Source organism: Acyrthosiphon pisum, chromosome A2 (assembly GCF_005508785.2).
Source record: "Acyrthosiphon pisum isolate AL4f chromosome A2, pea_aphid_22Mar2018_4r6ur, whole genome shotgun sequence".
NCBI lineage: Eukaryota > Metazoa > Arthropoda > Insecta > Hemiptera > Aphididae > Acyrthosiphon > Acyrthosiphon pisum.
In genome coordinates, this window is record NC_042495.1 from 61,577,629 (window position 1) to 61,605,353 (window position 27,725).

The 27,725-nt window shown below is 28.5% G+C and overlaps 1 protein-coding gene across 1 annotated transcript; it reads right to left on the bottom strand.

Moving 5' to 3' along the window:
- On the bottom strand, positions 1-26,722 carry LOC100165312. Its single transcript, XM_029489642.1, has 5 exons — positions 26,702-26,722; positions 20,255-20,565; positions 16,582-16,722; positions 10,492-10,993; positions 1-585 (listed from the first exon to the last, which is right to left on the bottom strand). Exons 2-5 carry the CDS (start codon positions 20,550-20,552, stop codon positions 354-356), a joined length of 1,173 nt encoding a protein of 390 aa, XP_029345502.1. The 5' UTR covers positions 20,553-20,565; positions 26,702-26,722; the 3' UTR covers positions 1-353.
- Between the last annotated feature and the right edge of the window lie 1,003 nt (positions 26,723-27,725).

Here is a 27,725-nt window from a genome sequence, read left to right on the forward strand (position 1 = left end):
CATAATTTCATATTGTAATAAAATTTCTCAAACTTTATGATTAAATATAGCATTATTAAATCAATATATTCTTATAATACCTAAGCGATAACGCACTAATCAATATAATGGATATAAAATAAATTAGAAAAGAAAGAACAAATCATATCGCTCTGATCGTACAAACAAAATGATTTGAGAGTTGTCTTGCGAGGTCACAATGACGTCTGTTCCTCTTCGGACGTGAATGAATATTATTTCGGTGCACGTGGTTCTCGTCGAGTATAGATCTATCACGGCTGTATTGACACATTGTAATAGCATTATGTACAACAGTTAGGTACTATAGACGTGAGACGAATCTGACGTGACGATCAGAACCCGGCAAAGTCCACTAGTGCTCTCGTGCTTCTCTGCAGTGATTTTTGAGTACTTCGACAGGGATACCGCACCTCTGAGCAGACGGAATTCACAAGGTTTTCATCTTCACCCGTATCAAGCCCCATCTCAGTACCGTAGTTGTAAGCCTCGCGATACTGCTTTAGTTTGTCTCTGATCGGTTCGTTGTTCTGAACTACGCGGAGCGTCTGCAAGAACTTCAACACCCTGTGGAAAACAAGAAGACAATATGAACTAAAGTGGATTCTCACACATGCTGCTCTCTACATAGTGTTATAATGTTCAAGCTTGATAAATAAATTAAAATTGAGCTGGTTATTTTTAACTTAAAAGTTCACCACGAGATATTATTACCAAAAAAAACCTTTTTAGCGAGTTGACTGGTTTTGTTTTTACTTAATTCTACTTTACTCTTCATTAATTCATACGAATTGTTATATTGTTGAAGTTATTTAAATTTGTTTTAAATGCTTATAATTTATTTTTAAATCAAAGGTACGAAATGCATAAGTTTTTTTTACTCATTCTTTACCACAACCCACAACGCTGACGGCGTTTTTCGAGATAACACATTAAGTGGTTATATACTTTTAACCATTGTTGTTCAATTTTATCTTTAGATTAATTTCTTCAGTGCTTAATTTCAAAATGCAACGTCTTTCATTGTGCAATTTTAAGCTGTTGAGTTGTATTTAACATTTATTCTATTTTGTTATCTAGTTCCATATTTCATCCTCTATTCCGTAGTTATATTATGTTATGTTATTATTCTTCACTGTTTCGTATTGCAGTCGTTATCTTGTCAGCATTACATTATTCGTGAGAAAAATAAAAAAACTTCATAATATAAATACTTCCAAGTATTATTCGTTAATGGTTTTAAAAATATTCATTTACGTAAGTATATAGTTTGTATTCAAATTATTTGAACTTTTTACTCAAATATTTCAACTCGTTTTTTTTTTTTGTGAAAACGTTTAAACAAAAAACTTTATTTGATGAATATAATAAAGTTAACAGCTGTGTGGATATAAAAAAAAAATTCATTTTTTTCAACAATCTATAATGTAAATTTTTTTTTTCATTAAACTTACTTATAAAACTATTATTATTTGAGTTATTCTCCAAGTTTTGAGCGATTACCATGTTATCGAATTTATTATCCATCAAAAATATTTATTTTTATTTAATTTTCAAACCATGCTAATATTATTTCCCGTAATTTCGATACATTTCCATTAAAGCTGAACATTAAATCGGTTATTTTGGTTTTTAAGTAGATACGTTATTGAATTTTGATTTCGATGTCTTCTACAGTTCTACCATACTTACTCACTTCAGATTTGTATACATCACCCTCCCAAATGATATTTTAACTAACTGTCAGTTTCACATCAATATTTTCCAAAATAGTTGACGTAAGGTAATATTTCATGACCTATATGTTTGCTTAAGTAAATTTTTCTTTCACTTATAGTTAGCCACTTACACATCTTTTATACTTACTTAATTCATAATATTTGGAATGTATCAAAACTTCATAAAGCGTCAGGTTAGGTTATATATGACTAGACTATATACTTGAAACAGGATTCATTCCTTCATCATTTTTTTTTTAATTCTAACGAATGCATTTTATGAGTTAAATTTTGATTACTGTCATGTACTGATGCACTTTACTGAATATGTCGAAATTTTGAAGTTAAAATTTTTTATAAACGATACATTTTATACAATTTTGACTAAAATTATTTAATTATTAAAAAGTAAAAATATATCCAACCAGATATCATAGAAATGATGAAAATAGGTACTCAAGAATTATGTTAGGAGAATCATGGAGTTTTATTTTTTTTACGTTTTAAAAAATTCAAATTGTATCAGTGTTAACCGTACTATCATGTTGTATACCTATTATAACTTTTTTACCGAAAAACCCCATTGATATTTAGATTGCATGTTTAAACATATTTTGCATACTTAACATCTAATTTAAAATTCAAATTTATTTTACTGTATGGAAAGTCATTATTTAAACCAAATAAGTAGGTACATAGTTAAATAATAAATTATTGTCTAAAAATCTATAAGTTTTTGTTAGGAAGATATTATAGTGGTTTGACATTATTTTTACACGAAGAAACCTTTTACAATAATCATATAAAAACAGCAAATATACTCAACACCAGTAAAAAATAAATATTGGACTCTTCTATAATTTCATTATTTTTAATAATAAAACTATGAACAATGCTTGGGAAACATCTAACCCCGCTTTTCAAAGGTACTCACAAATACAAAATTAAAAAAAAAATGTGTTTGTGTGGTTTATAATATTAAATAGTAACTAACAATATATTACTAATTACTATCGTATACTCCACGTACCAATATAGTAATATTCAATATTTATATTTCACATCCCTATCTTCTCCATTATTTTGTCTTTTATAGTTTTATGTGTCACTGATCAATTTACAAATAGGTACTTGCCACAATTATATTTTCTTCTCATAAATTAAATATGTTTTTCATTATATTATTTAGCTTTTAACTATAATTCTAATTATTTCATTAACAGTAATTTTTGTTTTTATTCCTTACAATTTATATATAATTATATTATCTTACCACCTACGTCCTACTGTCTAAAAAATTTAATACAGAATATTAGAATAACAATAGATACTATATAAGCTATGCATAATGCAATAATGTTAAATATTACAAGTTAAAGCTATAACTCATTTCTATGTAACCTAATAAATAAAGGTATATCGTATAATATATTATACTTATTGATTTTTTTTTCACATATCAACCATTATAATTTTTAATCATAACAGAATTCATTCAGTTTTATAATTTATACAATTTATTAGGTATCTTTAATGTATTCGGGGACAGGGAAATATAAATGTTTAAAGTGTTTTAACAGTAAGTGTGTATGTGTGTGTGTGTGTGTGTGTGTGTGTGTGTGTGTGTGTGTGTGTGTGTGTGTGTGTGTGTGTGTGTGTGTGTGTGTGTGTGTGTGTGTGTGTGTGTGTGTGTGTGTGTGTGTGTGTGTGTGTGTGTGTGTGTATGTTTACCAAATAGATAAACGTATGTATTTTTTATATTAGGTATTTTATGTTATAGGATACTAATTCCCCCCTCCCCGAATTATTTAACTTTAACCAATCGAATCAAGAGTTTAATTAATTTATTTATTTATTTATTTCAAACATGAAGTTTTGATTTAAACAAGTTTTACAAAATAATTTCAATCATAATATTATTATGTCTTGATTTAGTTTTTATTATTGTTAAATAAGTTATCACTGTATATGACATACACATTGTGTCTACAGTTATACAATTACATTGAAAACATTGATGGTCAATGTATAAAAAATTCGTTAGTATTGAGACAGTGAAGCCAGACCATTGTGTTTCAACTATAGAATTAAGCTATTTAAAAGGTTCTGCTGGATTGCACTTCTCTATTAATGGCTTTCAGATAACTAGAAAATCCAATTAGCTGGAACTATTGTAGTAATTTATTGGTAGTTCGAGTATTCGGACATTAGATATTAGATACATTTCACGATTAAATAAATATCTATATTCACATTAGAGGTTAGTTGGGACAATTATTTATTGACCCAAACCACTCTATAATATATTAATTGGTACAATAATATAATGTGTGGTGATCGATGAATATAAGGTATGAGAGTTTTAACTAAATTAAACACCCGCTACCAGTCACCACCCAAGGGGATCATAAAAATTAAGTTATCATACAATTTGAGTTCATGAAAAAATTATTGGTTTATAGTGTACAAAAATATTAATTAGATTAGTTTTTTTTCTTTTTGTTCAAGTTATAAAAAAAAATAATTGTTTGGCATATTATGTTTTTATCATACAAATAAACCAAATACAATGCGATATAGTTCATTTAAGATTTTGTAAACCAATGGAAGCACACTAAGATTCAAAATTTAGAAATTTAAGATGATTTTAGTCAATAAATATTCAACAAATATATTATAATACTTACTATAACTATATATAACGTAGATTTATTGAATTTCTCCTATACGGCTAAACAGTTTTTAGAAATTATTTAGCTTAAAAACAAAATAAATTATAGTTACCGTTAATAGGTACATTTGAACGGTATTTCGAAGGTACTTTTTAAATTTTAAAAAGAAATTTGTAACCATTTTGTGGACTTTCACTAATGTTATCGATCATGGAAATACACAAAAATAACTCGTCACTTGTCATGCAGATTTACTAGATTAGCCATAATTCACCACGTTAGATGCTTTGTTTAAATCACTTTGTATATACATAATATATATACCTTAAAAAGTATCTACTATTCATTCGGATATTGTCAACTCAGCATGCTTAAAAATAATTAAATAATAACTTTTCTCTTTCAATCAAGTACACAATATATTATATTATGTCCTTAAAATTCACTTTTAAAGTTATGAAGATATTACGACGTATTTCTCTTTTAAAACTCTATTATGATTAAATTATCTTCACCCTAAGCATAATTAACTTCTTCTTATATATATATTTAATAAAATATATCAAGTGAATATATTATCATATTTGATTTTTCTTTATAATTCAGTTTATTTTGTGACTATATTATTAAATTATTATTTTAAAGATTTTAATCTTAATACAACTATTAGAAAATTAAATAGTTAACAATTATTGTTCAAGAAAAACAAGACAAATGCGTAAAGATACTATAGCAGATATCATACAGAATAATTTACATACTCACATAATATGAATGTTATTCTGCTTTTTTAGCTACCTAATATTTAATTTATTCTTATCAAGACATTTTTACGCAGCTCTATTATAATTATTGTATCAAATACATTAAAGAAAAGGCTTATAACATATAAACATTTCTCACTTTAAATTCTCATCTTGACACGTTGTTTTATTATTCGATGTCTTTGAAAGTGTCCAATTTTATACATCGCATATTTATTTAAGCTTGAGATTCAAGTTTGAATAAATTTAATATTTTCTATTGGATTTTTTTTAATAAATGAGAGGTTATTTAAAATACGAAGTTAATTCTAAATGATGTAACATAAACAATTCATATTATTATTTAAAAAAAATAATAATCTATAAAATTAAACTTTGAAGTAATTTCATGAAAATCAAACTATCTCTCTTGTTTATAACTTTCACGATATATCATAATAATATGTCAATAATCACACATTCACACAATGGGTTTTAACGAATAAATCGTTTCTTTAAGTACCTATTACAAGATTAAAAAATGAACGTAGTTCAATTGTGATAAATATGTATGGTGATTATTCATTTTTAATATTTAATATTATTATTCTCATTGCGTTTCAAAATGCTTCGAATTAATGAAATGTTAACACAATCATACGTCGTGTCGTCTATGTACATTAAAACAATTTTTTTATTGTAGCCGAAGTGGTAACATTTTTTACTACTTGTGCATTATTTAAAATTGCCGGTAAATATCGATGTTATATTTTAATGACAAGATTTTAAATATGGAACAAAAATCATCGACATCTTTATTAAAAAAAAAAAAAAATACAATGTCAAAATGTCACCAACGAATCCAAACAGTGCAAGCCATAGGATAACTATAAAAGTGAAAACTCATTCGACAACAAAACATGCTGTGTGGCACTCGTCGGGAGGTTCTTCCTCCGATTATAAAAGACGATTTTCTACCGACAGTAGAATTTATTTAATTATCAGAATGGTATAGGATTTCCTATGCAGCCGTCATAGTTACTATAATTTCGAATTAGAAATGGTTCGGTTCTATATACGGGTGTATACAGCAGTAAATACATGTCTATAATGTGCTAATGGTGATTGATATTGTTTGTAAAAAAAAAAAGTAAGAAAATAAAACATACGGCTCGATGTAATAATAAATTTTACCTATATAATAAATCGTTGTTATCAATATATAGTAAAATAAAAAAGTAAAACGTCATCAATTATACACGGCTATAAATCACAAAATTCAAACGAAAATTAGTTCATAATACCTAATTTAATGATTAAATTTTACAATTTTAATTAGTATCGAGTGAAAGTTTCATTAAAACTGTCTAGTATTCTTGGTACATATTATCATCTTTATTTCCCACAGGGTTTTTATATATCGTACGTCTAAAAACAAATTTAAGGAAAGTACAAATTGTACCCGTCATGTGTGTAACTGTGTCTGAGTGTGTATATTACAAATACCTAAATTTTTAAAGAATTATTAACCAAAAAGTGTTTCCTATTCAAATGTAATATTATTATCATTATTATAAAATCATCAAAACGCATTCATCTAAGACATTCTTTGATTTACAAAACTTTACTTTCACGTCATGAATTTATATTATTATAATTACACATATTTTTTAACATGAAACGAACTTTATAGTATTAATAGTATACGTCATATATTATGAAAATTGAAATTTATGATTTAAATTTTAGTCATTATTTTCTTATTTTAGATTTTGAGTGGAACGATGAATGTATTGATTCTACAATGATGTGTGTTTTTTTTTATTTAATTTTTAAATTTTTAAATATTTGTGTCTGTACACAAGAAATATTCGAAATAATGCTTCGATTTTCAACTTCAGTATTTTTTTTTATGGGAAAGTGAATATTGTTGGTACATTGGGAAGGTCAAAATTTAAAATTCACATTCATTTTCAAAAGCGCCATTACAAACAAAAGAAAAATTAAGGAAAAACGGGAATTTTTACACAAAATTGGTTTTTGGTGTAACTTTAAAACAAATGACCATAGATACATGACATTTTGACTGAATGTTTATATTAGTATTTTATATACACAATAAAATGGTCAAAATATTTTGATTTGTTTTAAACTGTTTACGGACAATTTCATATTTCAATTTTTTTTTTTTCTATGAATATCAATAAAATTTTATCTGTTGGGCCAAAATGTCTAAAAATTTAATACAAGGCTCCTGATATATTGTTACAATAGCAGTTGAAAAATACTAAAAATACATAGGCTCTTTTATAAGCATTTAAAGATCGAATTTTAACATAATGTATCAAATTTAAAGTTAAATAATTATTTTGTAGTTAAAAATTTATAAAGTGTCTTTATATCTAAGAATTGAAAATTTAAAACAAGATTCTACGTAAGTAGTTAATTCTGTTACCAAAAACTCTAAAAATACATAAGCACAGTTTATTTTTATAGTCATTTTAAGTTCAAATTTGGACGAAATTACATATTAAAAAACCTAGAATAGCTATTTTAGTTATTTTGTTGTGATTGTATAATATTATTGGTGGGTATTTGAAACTTCTAAAGTATACTATTATATATCTATGATAGTATCACGGTTTGTTGTTGATGTATTACGCGTTATAAGTACCTGATGGATATTGTGATATGATTAATTTGGAATTTAATATAGGTGAATTTGTTTTAATACCATAGATATAAGTATATAATATGTCTTATACCTAGACTGACATACTATCTCTAATACTTTTTCTTATACAATGATATTATGTCATTGAATTTAAATTTAATACCATCCAATATACAGTGATCCACTTGTAACCTACTGTACAGCAGAGCGACATCCACTTGCCCACATTTTTCCTTTAACATTTGACTTAAAAATAAAAATATAGTATATTTAAAATGTATATAATATGTGTTAAATATTCAGAGTTATTCATAAATTTCTATTTTTTTCAACTCTGTATACCTAGCCACGATGTGTACCCTAAACGGCCGAAACGAAGCTAATCCCAAACCAATATATACATGGAAGGGCTTAAGTCTGAAAAAATGACCACTCGAGATACCCTTCACCAGACTAGCATTGACCTCGTGGTAGAGTTAAGACGTAATACTCTACGTGCACGTCAGCTGTATTTTCTTCATACAAAACCATATCTACAGATTATTTTGGATTTTCAAAGAGTCCATAAACTATCGGTAACTTCAGATGTGCCTAATATTAAGTTACAGTGATTTACCAAATATTGTAGTAATGATTGAAATAGATTAAAAAAAAAAATAGGCTAAAAATAATTATTTTGTATGCAGTGCCAAAAAATAGAGACATGACAGTAGTGTAGCTAAATTGCATATATAAATCGCCGTGTGCTCATAATTTTATTTTTTTTATTGAAAAAAGTAAAATAAATAAGTTATTCCAAAACATCATACCGATGGAGAGTGCTGACATGGTAACGAATAATGAGTAAATTCTTACTAAATAAAATATTATATCAATAACTCATCCTTAATAATTATTGCATCACATACATTTTAAGCATACATGCATCAATGATGGTAACGAACACAAATATTCGGTGTATAATCTATTTATAACAATACTATTATTATTCATAGTAACTAGCCGCTTGTTAGTTTTAAATTTTAAATATTAAGTTGACAAAAGTACATAAAGTAATTACGATAGATAGTAATTGAAATAATATTGAAATATTGTACGTCATCGCTATAACTTTTTTAAATTATGAATCTCTGAATTTATTTATTTAGTCTTTATGTAATAATAAATTCCTTTTCCACATTGAGAAATAATATTAAACATGAATGAATATTGCAGAAATTAATATTAATTATTGTTAAATTTAATATAATTTAGGTACACATGATCGATTTCAATAATATACAGTTAATACGTGACGTTTTTTTTAACTACACCACTCAGTGACGTATAAGCCTTTGTCAAATCTAATATATTTCAGCCATCAAGGGAATGCAGTAGCTGTGACAATCAAATAATTATTGATTATACTTTAAGACGATTAGGTGTCTGAGCTTTTTAGTTTTCCTGTTTATTAAAATAATATGTTATTTATCGTAATATTATTTTGTTGAGTTTTCATTTAAATCCCCCTTTTTATTTTGATAATTTAAAATAATGTATCTGAAACATCAAAAAGAAACTGTCATAAATATTTAAACATTGCGTTGTACATTTATAGTAAGTAATATGGTTTTGTTGAAATAAAAAAAAAAATCATCGCTTGTACGTGTTTTCAACAGTATTTGCATTAAATATAATAGAAAAAACCGTGCTGAAATTTAATATTATTTTACATTGAAAAATTCTAAATGTAAATACAATATTTTAGAAAGTGGAAATGAAAAAAAAATATCACTAGAGAAGTAGGTAATTTGTGTTGCCTGTTTCGTATTCAAACGGAGTACGTTTTACTATTTAACAATTAAATATTATATTTTACCAAGTACCGTATATATAAAAAAAACAGCTAAACAACATGTAATTAAGGTCAAAACATATTATACACAATTTACTTCTGTAGCCTATATAGTATGAAGAATAATGTAATTAAGGTCCTAAAATATAAACCATAGTCCATTGGTTTTAGTGTTGTAGTCGTGGGCTATTTAAAATAATTACACACCCTGATAAGAATCTCGGAATAGTAAATACATATTATAATCTAAACATATTATACGTATTAAAATATGCATAACTTAAGTTGGCATTTAATTAAAATAATTTATACAAATGTATTTTAGGTTTTAACGGGTTAGGGGTGGCTTTTAGTTTTAAAAAAATGTTTTTTACTTCAGTCATTTATTGCTATGGAATAATTAATCTTATTTAACGACTCAGACAGTTATTTCTAAATAACTGATCCTAAGAAATATACAATTTATTATTAAAACCAATTAAAATATAGTTAAATAATATTTCGCGTGATTATTCATAGAGTTACAAAAATATTTTGATTTTTTTAAATATATTAGTATTTTTATATTAATTTTAAGTAATATTTATAATTGTATTTTTTATATTAAACTATAGGTGTGAATGTATAGACCAAAATTGTACCGAATCCAAAATGTCAAAATCTATAAATATAATATCAAACCTTGGTAGCCCTGGTAATGTGCCTATATGGTATTATGATGACGACCTAACTGAGCTACCGGATTTCATATAATAACATTAAAATATATATATATATATAATATATGTATGTATATTTATACACACACACACATTACAACTATCGAACTTACCAGGACACCTGTTGCTTGTACTCGGATCTGGCGTCCCTGACGCCTAGCTGACAAGCCAGCCGTTCCATGCACCTCTCGGACTCAAGCAGGTTGCTGAGCACACTCTCCAGGTTGTTCTCCAGTGCCCTGGTGGCCGCGGGCGTCGCGGATGTGTCGTTGGCAGGCTTTGTGGAATCCGTGGCCGGCATCATCATCACCATCTGCGGCTGTTTGGATGACGTGTCAAGGCCGACAAACTCCTTCCACCGCTTCCATAGCGGCTGCAACAGGAGGGCTGCGGGAATTAGCACGGGCAGCGAAAGGACGACCACAGCCAGCGGCACGACGAACAGCTTGAGCATGAGCGCCTTAACGGCCAACAGTATGGGTATCTTGGCCAGGAACAGAGTGGCTATGGCCGCCACCACGGACTTGACCAGGCCGAACTTGGCTGTGCTTCCCGTCTTCAGCAGGTCGGTCAGTATGTTGTTGGTGAACGGCGACGGACAGGACACCGACGTGGCTGCAATGGTTAATTTTAACGGTCATTGTTGTATTTGTTTCTATTTATAGATTTTTTTTTGAGATTTTATTGAAATTCATTGTGTATTGAGATATATCCCTGCAGCTCATTGATATTATTTGTGCACCTCATGGATAAATAACAACGCTGACAAACGAAAACCAATCGAACCGAATTATTTTATTTTTAATAAGAATTCATTAATTATAAAGTTAAATCGTTAAAATAGTTTTAAAACTCACACCCTGAAACACCTCGCTAATATCTATAAAGTATTGTGATATTTGATGGTTGATGATTTTGATTCTATTTACAAATGATTTTTATATACCTAAATACCAAGGTACCTATCTATAATTGTCTTAGTAAATTTGGCTTTTTAAATCATAACAGGAGGTAGAATTGAAAATATTAAGTAACACATCATTGCAATATTGTATATTCATTATTAAAAGCTCTACCCAAAACTTTAATAAAGTATGTCAATCTACATCAGTACATCACCAATTGTTTTAATTCATAATAAGCGCTTATACTATTAAGACTATCAACTATTTAATATAGGTTAATAGTAAAACTAGGATCTTGTTTGATGAATAATTACTATAACTCGTAATTTAATAAATAAAAATTAATTTTGAATTTACGATGAGACTTTCACTAAATTAATCTTACCCAGATCTTAATTAATAAGTTGCTTTTTTTAATAACTGTAAATACACCAAGTAATAAAAAAAATGTCAATAATAATAATATCAATTGACTTGCAAATGTTTGAATTATAATATTTAACTATATTTTATATTTGCGACTGAATAAATTAGTCAGATTTTCCTTGATATTTTTTTTTTTTTGTTACAAAATGGAAACGATACGCTATAAGCTCGTTTATAGAGCATTTCAAATGCCTTGGTATCTACTTAAAATACATGCTATTATTTTGAACTTGAAAAAAATTTTGTTAAATAGTGGATTTAATTATTAATTATTAATTTTTAAATACAGAATCAGTGTTGATACAAGAAGATTTTTGTAAGTCGATTTTTATACTATATATGTTCCAGCTACCAACTATAAGTATTCTTTGCTCAAATTACGATTTTAATTTAAAATAAACATTGATATTTATATATATTTACATTTTTAATAATAATAAAACTTTTACAGATTTTATACTTAAATATATTTTATAATCATGTTTTTATTAAGAGTAAACGTGAATTGTTCGATCGAATTTAATAATTTACTATAATAATATAATGCGATATAGGTATTAAGGTGGTGACTAATGTAGGTACTCCAAGTATAATTTATCATGTAACAGAATCACTAAAATGTCAAAATCATATCAACCATATTATCATTTATTATATAAAATATCTAAAAATGTAATTATTTTCATATTAAGTGTAATAAAAACTTTTGACGATTCGTTTCCAATCAAAATAATATTATATAAAATCAAGAATCAGAAATATCATAAAAATGTGGAATGTCCAAATATATTTAATAAAAAAAATGTAAACTGTAATAATTGCCCATAATTATTATTGGCCGAGTACAACTTTAAGATAGGTATATGATATAATATATTATATTATGACGTAGGTTGTAGCTACCTATGTTGAGATGATTCGTATAATTTTGCTTTGAATATGTACATAATATGATACTGTAATTATTTTAATTTATGGTGCGCCAACTTTGAGTTTCTGGTAAATGCGTATGACGATGAAACCAAGTGAAACTTAATTCAATTACAAGTAATATACAAAGTCGGATTAGTGGCCGTGCAATTTTGAGACGCTAGCAAATGGACGAGAATCTTGAATTGAGCCGATGAAATAAGCTAAATGGGGAACCTAATATAAACTCACCTATATAAGTAATATGCACTTTAATTATAGCGTTGACGATGAATTCATTTAAATAAGTTCGAAACTTCCGAGGCTCGCCGAGTGGGAGGCAAGGTATTTATATTATATTATTATACTCCAGTGTGGTGTGTTTATTCGGATTATAGGACAATAGAAACTGAGGTGGCATGACGTTAATATCCGGCACGTAACCGACGCTTAAATAGTGAAATGTCAGCGAAAGAACCAGAACTTTTGCCCACGGAATTAATCGGCAGGTGTGATTACGCCCTTGGATTTGGGCAGTGACTTTACAAAACTATTATTGTTCGGGCGCTCTGCAGTCGTTGTATAATGTTATTATATTATAATATAAAACCGTTCACTGGCCTCAGCCTTTGTCTTTGGTTTATAAAAACATAAAATATAAAAAATAAAACACATCAGCCAATGCGCCTATACGTCTCTGACATTTTTTTTAATATAAACTGATAACGTGCACGCGCCTTCACCTTCAATAATAATATGTATTATAATAATTATATTATGAACTGACGTTGAATATATGATCATGTGATGAATGCTTACAATAAAATATCATATTATAATATCGTATTATTGTCTTAAACGATATTTTTTTAAGCGTCGACAGCCGCGGCGGCGCGTCTGTCGGTGTTCCGGTTTTCGGTTAGACAATGTTTAATCAATTTCATTATTGTAAATGTATGAATAAAATTTCTCCCGCCTGTCCGTCCAATGTTGTATTAAGATAATAATATAAATCATAACTGGCGCACGTGTATTGTACTAATATTAATATATTATTATTATCATCATCATAAATTAGACGATATCCGAGTATACGAACTTATATCGTACACGTATCATGTATGGCCCGAGTATGTGCGTGTGACGCTAAGCTTGCCACCAACGGTTAATCAAATTATCACTATTGCTTTTGTTTTTCATTTTTGTTTTTATCGCAAATAGATATATTATATTATATATGTTGTAGGTGCCTATACGTACGTACGTAGGTAATAATAATAATAATTTATACATTGTTGTTTCGATCCCGTGCGGGTACGTTATAATTGGACCGGCCAAACTATACGCGTTACAGACATAATAATATTATACAATGGGAGTTAATTAAATTGATGGAGCACGGTCGCGGTGCTCGGGGACCCTACAGATTTCTCTTTCCTACGATGACGTCGATAGCATACCTATAATATTTTTATACTAATATAATATTAATACACTACCCTTCATTCCAGCCATCGACTCACACACACACACACACACACACACACACACGCGCGTAAGTCACGGTAAATCATCGTGAATGTCTGAATCGATCAGTCGACCGTGGACTTACAAAATGTATAATATTATTATTATATTAATATGTATACTGTATAGTGTAATAATATTTTTATGCGTACAACATGATTTATGTGCGTTGTCGTCTACTCCGATGCAGCCGTACAAAAATATCATTTTTCACGCACCTTTGAAATTCGTTACAAATTGCTGGTAACTGCCTTTATTGGCTGCGCAGTGTTCGCGCGCTCGTTTACTCAATAATAAGCGTTTATGCATGCAATATTGTATTTTTCATCCACACACCTACGTAAAATGAAAAGTCATATTTCTCTCACGATTTTTATATTTTATTTTCCAGTCCCTTTACACGTTAAAGGCTATCGACGGCGTTTCACTGCGTTGTTTAGCAATATAATCGTAAAATGTCAAATGAGCTCATAAATATTATAGACCATAGTGAAGTGCAGTGATACTTTCAGTAAAAAATATATAAATACCGTCAATCGTATATACGCATATTATAGTCTACTTTGTAATAACTTAGTAATATACACTGTCTAATAAACTGAGTATGTTGTATACTTTGTATTTAAGTCTGTTTACTCACTAAATGTTTGATCATATTATTATTGAGAACACTTTATAGACATTTATAATAAACGGAGCATCGGAAGACAAACACAAACACTACAACCATATTATGCCCTTATATAGTACGTTCTATATAAATATATGCTTTCGTACCTAGTTGATTTCATAGAGAGTTTAAAATATTATACTATTTAGGTTTAGATTTTCCTTCAGATGACCCAACCCATGAATTTGTTATCTCCGTCTTACACACGTAGAACGTAGCAAATTGTTGTTCACTAGTTTCAATAGAGTTCTGTTAGTTTTGATATTAGAGTGAATTGACATATTATCAAATTTTTGGGTAAGAACATTATCTATGCTTAAGCGTCAATTTTTACTCGATATTTTAATTTTCAAGCGAGAAATAAGTATATTTAATTTATGATTTTTCACATACCCATATGTTGCTTGAAAATTAAAATATCAAAACAATTTCTGACACTTAAGTACAGAATCCGACATTATCTGATAATGTTCTTACCTAAAAGTTTGAGAATATGTAGGTAAATTCACTGTAATACTAAAACTAATAGCTAACAGCACACTATTGAAACTAGTGAACGAAAATTAACCATGTCGTACGTTTGTAAGATAGAAACAACAAACGCATGGGTGGCGTCCTCTTCTTATATCGTTACGTACTTCGGTAAATAAACCTCATAGCTGAGTATTATAATTAATTTGTTTTGAATAAATCGCACATAAATTATACCCACTATACTGTAATAACGGCGCATAAAAAGGAGCTCATGCCAAGACTCGTGAAAGTTATACATTTAACTATGGGCTTTTATACAATTTTATCTGCATAAAAATGTTATTTATTCTGCTTAACATAAATCCAATCACCTTACAACATTAATTTGGACGAATAAAAATAATAATTTTGTACTTACATAATTTCATTTTTTTAATTAAATACGATTTTTATTTCAAATTCAGATTTATTTTAAGCATAAAACGTCTTGTCATATCGTATTATTGTACTATAAGCTACGTTAAAAATATGCAAATAACCAAAAGTTGTATTTATTGGTTTTATTTTATGACGTCATATTATTTTTCAAAATAATAATCCGAAATTGTAATATTTATAAAATTATATTACATTTAACAGATTTCTAATATATTATTATTCTACTAGTTTATAATGCATTCGAGAATCATGTAGGTATTATTTTTATAAAATTATAATATGTTATAGAAAAAAGTAAATTATTTTCAGAGCAATTTAATACCATAATCATTATTTGTTAGTAACACCATTTTTAACAAAAGAAAAATGTGTCAAATACTCTAATGCCTTTCGTTAAAGAAAAAATAATAACCACACTATAAATATTTATATATTATATTATAATATTATTATACAATATGTATGCACACATAATTTTTTTGACGTCCCAAAGGACAATGATTTATGGACTTAAAGGGTAATCCATTTAAGACTTTAATATCGTCATTAAATGTTATTTAATATCAAATTTGTAAGTAGAAGACTATAGCAAATGATAGATTTAAAACACTAATCATTATAATGTTTAACTTTAAATAATTGAAGCTGAAACGAATTATAAAAATCAAAATGATCAATTTTATAATATGATATAGGAGAGTTACTTATTCAGTATTAGTCATTACTCAGTACCTTCATATTTTATCAGAAATATTGAACTTTCACAGGTTTTAGTTTTATCTGTACATATATTATATTACTGCAACCATAAATGTATAACTTAAATTTGAATTTGCTTAAATTAATTTACATACGTGGATAGTAGGGTGTTGCATAACTGGGTTTTCTTTTTTTCGTATCTTCTCCATATCCAGGATAGTATGATGGACTGTAACCTGGACTGGAATAAGCACTCGACGGGTTGTCAGCTGGCGCAGATGGTTCAAAAGTTATTTCTAAAATTGATTAAAATTGTAGTTATTTTTCATACTAATAATCTCACATTTAAATTTTGTTTTTTATTTAATAAATAATAATGATAGCCTAATAATGTACCCATGGAATATTTCAATTATTAGAAATGTTATAAATAAATAAATAATGTATAAATAATATGTAAAAAATATTAAATTATAACTAATTATGTATTACGCATTATGCATTATTTTGTGAAGTTCAACAAACCGTTTTAAAATCTACGTATCAATCTTGTACAATATGGTAGTCGAGTGCACATTATCATTAAGTCACTCGTCACTGTAATAGATGTATTAAATTTAAATTCAATGATAAATCATTGCATATGAAAAGGGATTCTAAACGGCCAAATGGGGACTGCCTTTCAGCTCATATTATTAAGCGTATGTTATATTATTATCATATAAATTATATTGCTATCGTAGTAATTAATTTTACTATTAGAGATGCGGTATAAAATATAAATAGTTAATAGTTAAAAACCGTTTAAATATTTTAAAAATTGTATTCCTTTTAGTAAAATATAAGTGTATACTTAATAATGTCAAGTCCCCACGAATGTTTTTTTTATTATAAAATGCATAATTTTATAATCAATACATTTATCCCCTCAGAATCTAAAATGAGGGGAAACCGGGTCAAGTCAGCTATAAAGATAAGTTAACACACATCGAATTCGAGTTTCAAAACCGTTGTTGGCCACGATACAATACCGCCTGGCGCCTATCGCCTATGCATCAAACATATTATGATATAATCCTTTATCACACATAAAACTAAAATTGCGTGTGATTAAATCCCTTCACGTGTTCAAATCATTTTTTAGGTGAATAAAAAACTCTATTTTCTTGTAGGTATATCAATAACAAGTTACCAAAATAAAGACGAATCTATAACTAAATGATAAAATAACTGTGGAAATTAAAAACCAAACTTTATTTCAAACAAGCCATTTCATAAAAAAAAATGAATCCTTTAGGCTTATTGATGTAGATAATTTGAGACAAATTGATACGAGTATTTGTCATAATTATATGATTCGGATGATGGGTGAAGATTAGTTTCACAGATTATTTTTAGTTCTATCAATCATTAAATGTTACAATAAATAGTACCTACATAAGAAACGATAGTTATTTAATGCAAGTTATTTTCAGAGTTATTATCAGAGAGGAATATTATGTAATATTTTTATATTTTAAAAACGGTAATTATTTATGAACAGTTTCAAATTAACACTTTTAATGAAAATATTTTATATTATAAAATGATTAATCTATATGTCTCTAATGTATGTTATACATTTTAAGGACGATTTATTTTAGCGATTGTGTAAACACTCCAAAAGTCTGTGTTACAAAGCCCGTACTTCGACACAAATATTTTTTTTAATTTTTGCACTTACGTTGGTTTATCATCAAGACGATTATTGAGTACTCTTTAGAAGCTATAATCCATAGTTATGGAAATATATAGGTACTGCAATTGAACATTTTTAAAACAGAATTAAGTCGGTGGAAAAAATATTCATGAAAAGTGTGACTATAGTCTAATATATTAGCCTTGCGGTCTTCTCTATTGAAATTGTATGGACATTATACTATGTTTTTTTAAGCATTTCGGAATTTGTAATGTAATAAAATTGATTTAATAATAATCTCAATATTCCAATTTTTGACTTGATGATTTTCTACGAGCTGTAGTATTTCAAATATTTAATACGTTTTTTATAGCACGCTGTTCCTCGAGGTCACTCCATTCAGTCATTGATTACACGTGTAAACAGTAGGATTGAATAGAAGCTTTTTTGATTCTAAATAGTTATTGTTTATTCGAACCAATAAATAAAATACATGTTTTAGCAATCTGAAAACAAATAATTAAAACTTTCCCTCCTGTGAATCGGTGTGGATCGTATATTATATACCTACTAATTAATTTATGTTTTTTATTATCGATCGCAGTGAAATTCTTTGATTTACGAAAAAAAATTTGTATTTACATAAATGTAGACAATACACACAAAATCATTTGTGTTTATCTCGTTTGTTCTAGTTAGGTTTTGTTATTTTTTTTCGATGACGCATCCTATTTTGTTTTACAATACCACTCTAATTACTCTTCTGTAGCATTTCTGTGTACTTAGTCCGTCCCAGAAATACAACATTCCTTAAGAAGAAACAAAATACTAATAATAATAATAATAACAATACAATATTATCTTTTATGGTGACTGTCATCCGTCATTAGGGGAGAGTTCATATTTCTAGGACAATTGTGTTAATATATTCATTGGTGTATTATATTATATTTTCAATCATATATATTTTTCTCTTAATGTATGTTTACAGTTATGATTTGTATACCAATTGTATTATAAATGATCGTGGTAGGTAAGTGATCGTAAATATAATACATTTTTACATTTAAATTATCTTGTTTTAATTTATTCACATAATATCGTATTATATTTCCACGAAATTGTTATTGTTTAGTTCCAATGTGTTTCCACTCATAAATAACACAATTTTTAATCATAAAAAAAAATCACAAAATCTCTATGTATTTCATCGTAGATAGGTGATTTATATTCTGCATTTATTTTAAATTCGTCTTCACTTTTAAGACAATAAAAAAATATAAGAATATAAGCCCAATATTTTAGTTAAAACTTAAAACAATGTATTACGGACTCATACACTTAGTATAATATATCATAAGAATTATATTTTCTATGCTTGAAAAAAATATGTTGGGCTGAGATTCATTGAACTGTTTAAGGATAGCATTAGATAACTGAAAACTAACACACACGGCTATTACTATATTTTATAATTATTACACAATAGAAAAGCTATCATCACTTCGGTATGTGATTTATCTATATTTTACCTGACATTATATTATATTACTATAAGTGATTACCTACTATATTATGAGCCCGAGTGACGGTCGTTTCTGTTATTTATTTTTACATGGTTTGTTATTAATATACTCGAATATCAAAAGAAAATCCCTTGTACTGACAACTGACACAAAGTGCCTGCGTGGTTGCTGCAGTAGACAGCCTGCAGCTGGTTGCTAACGAAATGTACAATGTACCTACCTAGGTACTTATTCGCGTTTCACTGCACTAAAACTTAATATCGTGATCTAAAATATTTTTCAAGTCTGGAAATTTATGATTAAAATGTTTAACATTGCAATATACCAACTTTTGAAGTTTTGATTACAATTTCAATATGTATTTTCTCAAAAATGTCAATGATTATTATTTCTCATCTTTAACATTTATGTATTATTATTTTAGACAAGTAAACAAACTACCTATATCTATGATTTTAATTTTGTAATTTATCATTTTAATTTATTGATTTTGATATTTATTTATTAGTGAATTTATTTATGACTTTTGGATTACAGACTCGATAGTTTTTTAATGTTGCCTTAATGCTGAAGGTATCTATTAATCATATTGTGAGTATTAAGTATTTAGCCGTTTTATTGTACCTGACGACCCGTAACTGGAGCTCGGTGGTCCGTAACTGGCTGGATAGTTATTGTAACCGTAAAATTCTGGACCACCCGAATAATCTCTGCTCTGCGGTGATGACGATTCAGGAGCTGATTCGGATGTCCGGCGTTCGGGAATCGTCTCGGACGCGCGACGGTCGTCTTTCATCGGCATAAAACCCACAGATCCTGTTTGACCGGAGTTTGGATCGACTACGCTGAACTGCTGTTGCAGAAGCTGCTGGCAACTGGTGGCCGCCAATAACGCCACAAACACTGTCGCCACTTGAATCATTATGAACACAGTCCTGCAAATTCAAACTTTTAAGTCCATTACGTTGCAGTAGATAGTACTATTAAAATATAAATCATAATTTTAATAATATAATAATATAGATGTTATAGGTTTTGGCAACGTGGTCGGGGGAACCCTGATATTAGTTATCCAGAGAAGGTTTTCTATCCCTTATAGATAAGTTTTCCACAGCTTAGAGCACTGTGTACGAGGTTTTTTATGGTATTTGGTATAGGAATATATGATATAGAACCTAAATGCAAACATAAGTATTGAGTAAATCAGACATTAATACTGCTTCGAGTATATAATTCTAAATTTCTAACGTTGGAACTATTTTATTAAGTCAAAAGTAATATGATATTTGCGGATTGTATTTTTGTATTTTATTTTAATGATCACATTTTCCCAAAAATAAAACGATCTTGAATTTTTATCTATTTATATATATTCCATTCTGCATTTCTACACCGAGGGTAAAAAATAACGAGCCGTGTATATACCAGACGAAACGAAGAAACGGTATAATTGAATTACATAGAACAATATATTTAAGCTATTAAAATAAATTGTATTCTCTTTTTTTATTGTATACAATTTAAAAAAAACACATTTCGACTTGATTGTGTTCGTTTACTTATACCACCGAAAATGATTAGTTAATAATTTATCAAGTAAATAAATAATATAGTCATATAGATATAAGATAATACAGTCATTATACCCACTCCTAAAAACATTTACATTTTGGGTTTGTATTCGACCCAAAGTTTGAATTTCGTTATTTTTCCTGTTGTATACTTGTATATTATAATTGTATTTAATATACATACATGTATGTACCTATGGTTCAATCGGTGTATGGCTAACAATGATTATACCATATAGCATACCATATAGCCATAGGCGCAAATAGCGTTTGGGATTTGGGAGGGGGGGGGGGCTAATTGGGCTAATAGGGCCTTACTTTGATAATATTGAATAAGCTTAAAACAAAATGTAGGAAATGTTTGGGGGGGACTATTGCCATTTTTGGGGGGGCTTGCCCCTAAAGCCCTCCCCCCACTATTTGCGCCTATGCATATAGCATACTTGCATACTATTAGTATACCATACTAATATTATTATTGTTATTGCTACAAAACATATTATTGTTGTATTTCTATTTTAATTGTGCCGATATAGTACTCGGCTGAGCGGTTCAACAAAATAACACGGAAAACTGTCACTATACGATTTGTTACGATCTTTTTTACGACGGTTGTTTTGGCAAACGTATAAAGTACGTGTTCCAGTAGATGTGGGTATAAGATGCTATATGTAGTATATAATTTTATAAGCCTATATATTCTCCAACAAGCTTGCGCTACAGAGCACACCGACGCCAGCGTGAACTTTTTAAATCGATTTACATCGTGCATCGACCCAATCAACACATTTTACCTATCGTCTACTACAAAATGAAGGTATAGCATATTATTAAGCATGCCAAGCATTTCACGAGCGTATCGCCGTGGGGCACAAACGCCGCCGTAGGTACGTAATAAATTACCCAAATTTCCGTGAAGGAGCTATTTACAATATAATATATGGTATGGAATAAAAAACAAATAAACAAAATAACTACCTGCTTAAAACGTCGGTTTTGGCTTTTGAGACAGAAATTCCTGGCCAAAAAATGTGTATTTTACGAGTATATAGGTTTTAATATTTCATATATATCGCTATAACATACTGATGAACAGCTATTAAAAACATCCCATTGGTGTTAAATTTCTATGAGTACATCGATGACTAGAGGGCTAAAAGTTGTTATTCACAAATACTACATATAATATTATCATACATCTATGTAAATATTATTGTACTTAGATTAAAATCGTTGCAATATACCAAATTTGAAATTACTTCTCATGTTAACTATATGAGTAACAAATAACTTTTTTGCGTATATCCATACTTATTCCTTAATCCTTAGTTTTAAACTTTCTTAAACTAATTTGCTTTTTTATCCTGAAATTCAGAAACACGTATTACATAAAGTGAAGATAATATTACTTAGGTATATACTTCTCGAGTGCATCAATTAGTAGTGTTTTGGTACTGACATTTTTTACAAAGAATACTCCTATTTTCCTCTGCCGGACAAGGTTAAACAATATAATATTATTGTAGTGTTTTGTATAATGTATAGGTACCTATTTAACAACCATGTTATTATATGCATCAACAATGTTAATATAATATTACACTTTGAACAATTGTCACTCAAACACGCTTATCTTAAATAATAATACTAAACAAATTGTTTTGATACACAGTTGTTAGATCAGTATGATCGGATAATATATTAAACGTCTTAATAAGATATTATTCAATAGGATAAAAGAACCAATTCCTATAATTATTATTTTATGCCGCATTAGTTCAGGACAATTCAAAGTATAAGCTGCAAGACCAAAGTCACAATGGCTTTGGACTAAACTAAATACTACAGCGACGGATATAGTAATATTTATTACAGTGGCGATGCGGATTCACCCGAATGACCTAATAAGAGAACTTTTAAACATACTCAGACCTATTTTCGTCTCGCATGCCTTCGCCATTATTATAATATTGTTTTATCATTATTTGCAACACGCGTTTATTTTCGGTATCTCAAAGACGTCCACCCCTCCCACCCACCCACCCATCATTTCAATGCACAACGTGTGTTAAGAACGCAATTTAAGACTGTACATATACGAGTCAATCCGAAACGACGGGACGCACGCAGAACACACGCGAGCACGTTCCGATCACAATATCATCATTCGGCCAAAATGTTCTGTTGTTTTCACTAAACGGATCGTTCGTCATCGCATGAATGAATAGAACAAAAACAAATTTGAAATCTGTCGAGCATCACCGAAGCCCGCGCGGCCCTTCTCCATTGAAAGACGCTATATGAATAAAGGCTGATTTGTCATTGTTGTCATTGATGTTATACACGCGGCGACCGTTCGACCGGCGAAAATCTCTCCGCGGTAGTGCGGCGGCGCAAATTATGATAATAAATTATGTTATTATATTAAAATATTGGGACGCGCATAGAACAATAACGTCGTCAGTGAAGAAGTCTCCGGCATTGTCTCAGGCTCGCCACTGCAGTGTGCTCCGTACTCGACAGTCGACGTCCAAACTTTTAGAATATATTATTATTATAATAATAATTGGTAGTAGTAGTAGACGTATTTATTAAGTCTGTATAGTCGTAGTATTAAACCATAATAGAAGACTGCGGAAATGTAATGCAGTCCAATGAACGTAAACAGTCATACACGTACAACTGACATACGCGAAGGCGAAATGTGTAACAGTTATAATATTGGCGGTCGCGAAATAATAACGATCGTTGATTAAAAACAAGAATAATATTATCTGAAATTCTAAACGCAACCACTAGAACTAAGACAGAATATTTGAACCAAGCGTGGCTGGTCATAACTCGTTTACTATAAAGCACTGGCAGAATTACGTATAGGTACTCAAAATAGTATTATTAATAATGATATCTACAAAATAAGGTATTGAAAATGAATTTGATAATATTATACAGATTCCCGATAGAAGTCCATCATTAGGTATACCTAGTAAAACATAACAATGTGCTGCAACGGATATTGACAGACTGCAATCGACACAGACCACAATTTATATAGCATAATATACTAATAAATAATAATATTATATTAATACTACTTCTCGTGCATCGTAAAGCACGTTAAAGCTGTATGTTTATTGAATTAACTTTTATTTGATACAAAATATATAATAATATTTAGGTCATAGACAGTGTGCATTTTTCCGTAAGTAAAGTGTGTTGACGAATGCATATTGTAGTATATTATCATTCCCATTGGCGCAACCGCGGCATATCAATATTTTTGGGGGCCAATTGTCAAGATCTCACAGACTTGTGTGGGCTTCTCAAATTTAACGCTCCTTAAAATAACTTATAAGTACAATGTTTCCCAATCTATATTTATGTATCTAGTACTTCCTACTTTTGTCTATCTATTGAGATAATTTACTACTCATATTTCAATACAAATAATATTAGTAAGCCAAATAGAGCTTAACAAAATACAATTCTAACATAATTTTTCTTGGGACGTCAGGGAAAAATATTTACATTCTAAAATATTCGTAAAATGAATAATGATGATGAAAAAAGTAAAGAAATATTTTATGAGAACAAAAAAAGAGAACATAGCTTTCCATTACATAATAATACAAAATATGAATATGAATGTCTTATACACTTTCATTACGCAAGTCAATACGTCAGAATCAGTCATCGTTAAATGCTTTAAATGCGTTTTACAGCAATGTCTGGTTACTTAAAATAATAAACTTAATATGTTTTCAATGTATCAAAAACAAATATCAAAAAAATATAGTTTATGTTTTTAAATTATTAAATAATTTTTTAAAATAAATATTGAGATTATCATACCTATAATTTGTGTTTCTTTTATAAAATTGTTCATACTTTACCGTTTTTTTTTTTTTATATATATTTACCATTTACGTTAACTATGTGAAAAATAAGTTGTTTACTCAAAGTATGCCATCAGTTGTAAACGTATTAAGGCAACAGAATCATGTTTAAATGGAAAATAAAATAAACAGAATAAATATCAAGATGAATAAAACGCTCTTTACAGCTTAACTTATAGACTACGAAATGGGGGATAAATTATTGATCGTTATATTGCTTGAATAAATAATATTATAAATTATAACCGCCCTTCAGAAAAAAAAAAAAATATTATTTTAATTATAGAGTATTTTTTATTTGTAATTAATACTACCCGCTATTATATTGACCCATTTATATATAAAAAAAAGCAACCATGTAAACCAATTTTATAATGTACCAATATATTTTTTTCCAAATATTTATGCAGGTGTTTATATTTAAACATTTAAAAATTATGATAACTATTTTTAGAGAATCATGTCTTCTGATACATGGTGAATTGATATTATACAATAACACTTCGAATATATAATACTAATTGACTACCATGAGAAAAACTTTTTTTAACTTCATAATTTATTATTATATTACGATGGCAAATACTGTTTGGTTTCAGGTATATTTAATATAAATATGACATAAATAATTCATTGATAATTAAATTGTGTAATTCAATTAAACTTAAAAATGTTATCATGAATATATCTCAATGCAGTTAGAATTTTTTTTTTTTGTTTCATGAGAATTTTAAATTATTTATAGAAAAATTAAGAAAAATAACTTTTTATTAATTTATTGAATTTAAAATTATTCGTTACTCAGGGAGGTATTGTGAACTTTTTTTAATTTAATCAAATATATATATACATAAATATATCTTTATGAAATAAGAAAAAGTTGTGATATTTAAAGTATGGTTTTTTTATGATACATAAATACAGAAAACTCAACCATAAATTAAATTCTCTTCTCTATTACAAATAACAATAAAACTGTAAAATAAGACACAGGTCAACTGTGTTATTTTTCATTATTCAAGAGATACATATGTATAGTTTTAATATTTATTTTGAATGATAATACATATATTGTATTATATAATGATATTTTAAATAAGACTTGTAATGAGATTAAAATGTTAATACTTTAAACCCATTTATAAAATTTGTAAAATTCTTGAAGTAGGTATACGTCTTAATAGTTAATATTATATGTACTTTGTTTTTTTAAGTAAAACCATTGATAAGGATTATTATTATTAATATATTATACAATTTAAAACCGAAGAAATTACTCATCTTAATTTTGATTCAGGTGCATCAACATTTTCAAAAATTAAGTATTTATAAATATACAGGAAATACGGTGGATATTATTTTTAAAAAAACCTTTAAATGGTATAACATTTCTAAGTACCTATAATATATAAAAATATGGTTAGTAAGTTACTATTTTAAAACGCACCGAAAACTATAATTTGAATAAATTAAATGTTAATAATGATAAAAGGAGGGTGAATTTTTCGTATGGTGAAACATTCTATGTATTATTTAGATACAGAGTTTTCTATAACACAAACGAGTAAATAAAATTAGAAATAGAAATTAAATTGGTATCTTACCTAAAACTATAAAACCGGAACTCGAATGTCCACGTGATATTCCAAACCACAAAACCAATAGTTTAGTACTTATGCTAATAAATTAGTAAAGCTAGTAAAATATATAAACAATGAACCTATGTACATTTATATATTATTTGACCAAATGTGTAATGCACAAATATTAATGTTTAATGACACTTTTATTAACAGACTTTACCACGTAAAAGTAATTTATTATTACTAGATAGGTAGTAAAGCTAGGTAACGATGTACCACAGTACAACTGTGGTTGCAGTACGATAAACTCGTATCGTTACAAAGTTAATTTTTTTTAAATTTACTTTCAACCAACTGAAATGAACAATTTACGTAAAATACTCGTCATGGGCCTACGAAATTAATTTCAGGATATTTATCTAATCAGATGTCCAGATGCCTTCAGCTTAAAAATCGTAGTATTGTTTTTTTATAATTACCTGACTGTGATGTGATTGAAAGTAGTCACCTCGAAGAGGATACTTTTCGCAGCTCGATTGGCGTCAACTGGTGGCCACTTGGCCTATTGCACTCGATGTTACGGTTATTCTTCGGTCCCGTGTTTGAGATTAAAATGTCCGGTAGCAAAATAAAACGAAATACGAAAACTGGATTTCAATTGTATACGGTCGGAATACGAAACCCGGACGAGTAGTTTGATGGAGCGTTTGCGATATTTCACAAGGAGCGAACTATGACCGTGGTAGTGGTTCGACTTTATGCGGATGCTGTTGCTGTACGACTCGGACGCAATCGACGGAAGCCATTTACTGATACGACCTGACTCTGGTAATGGGCATGTGTACGGTCCTGTGATGACCGGACGGTAAAGCTCGCGGTAACACACTAACGACTGTGAGTGCTGTCCACTGCTGTTTTTATCAACTGCCTCGCCCCGCGGTTTTCGAAAACAAAACAAAACGAAATAATCAAGCTGCCGTCCTCCTTGTTAAAATTCCACACGCCTTTGCCCCCGCGCTGTTGCCCACACCCGGTGATAATGTGT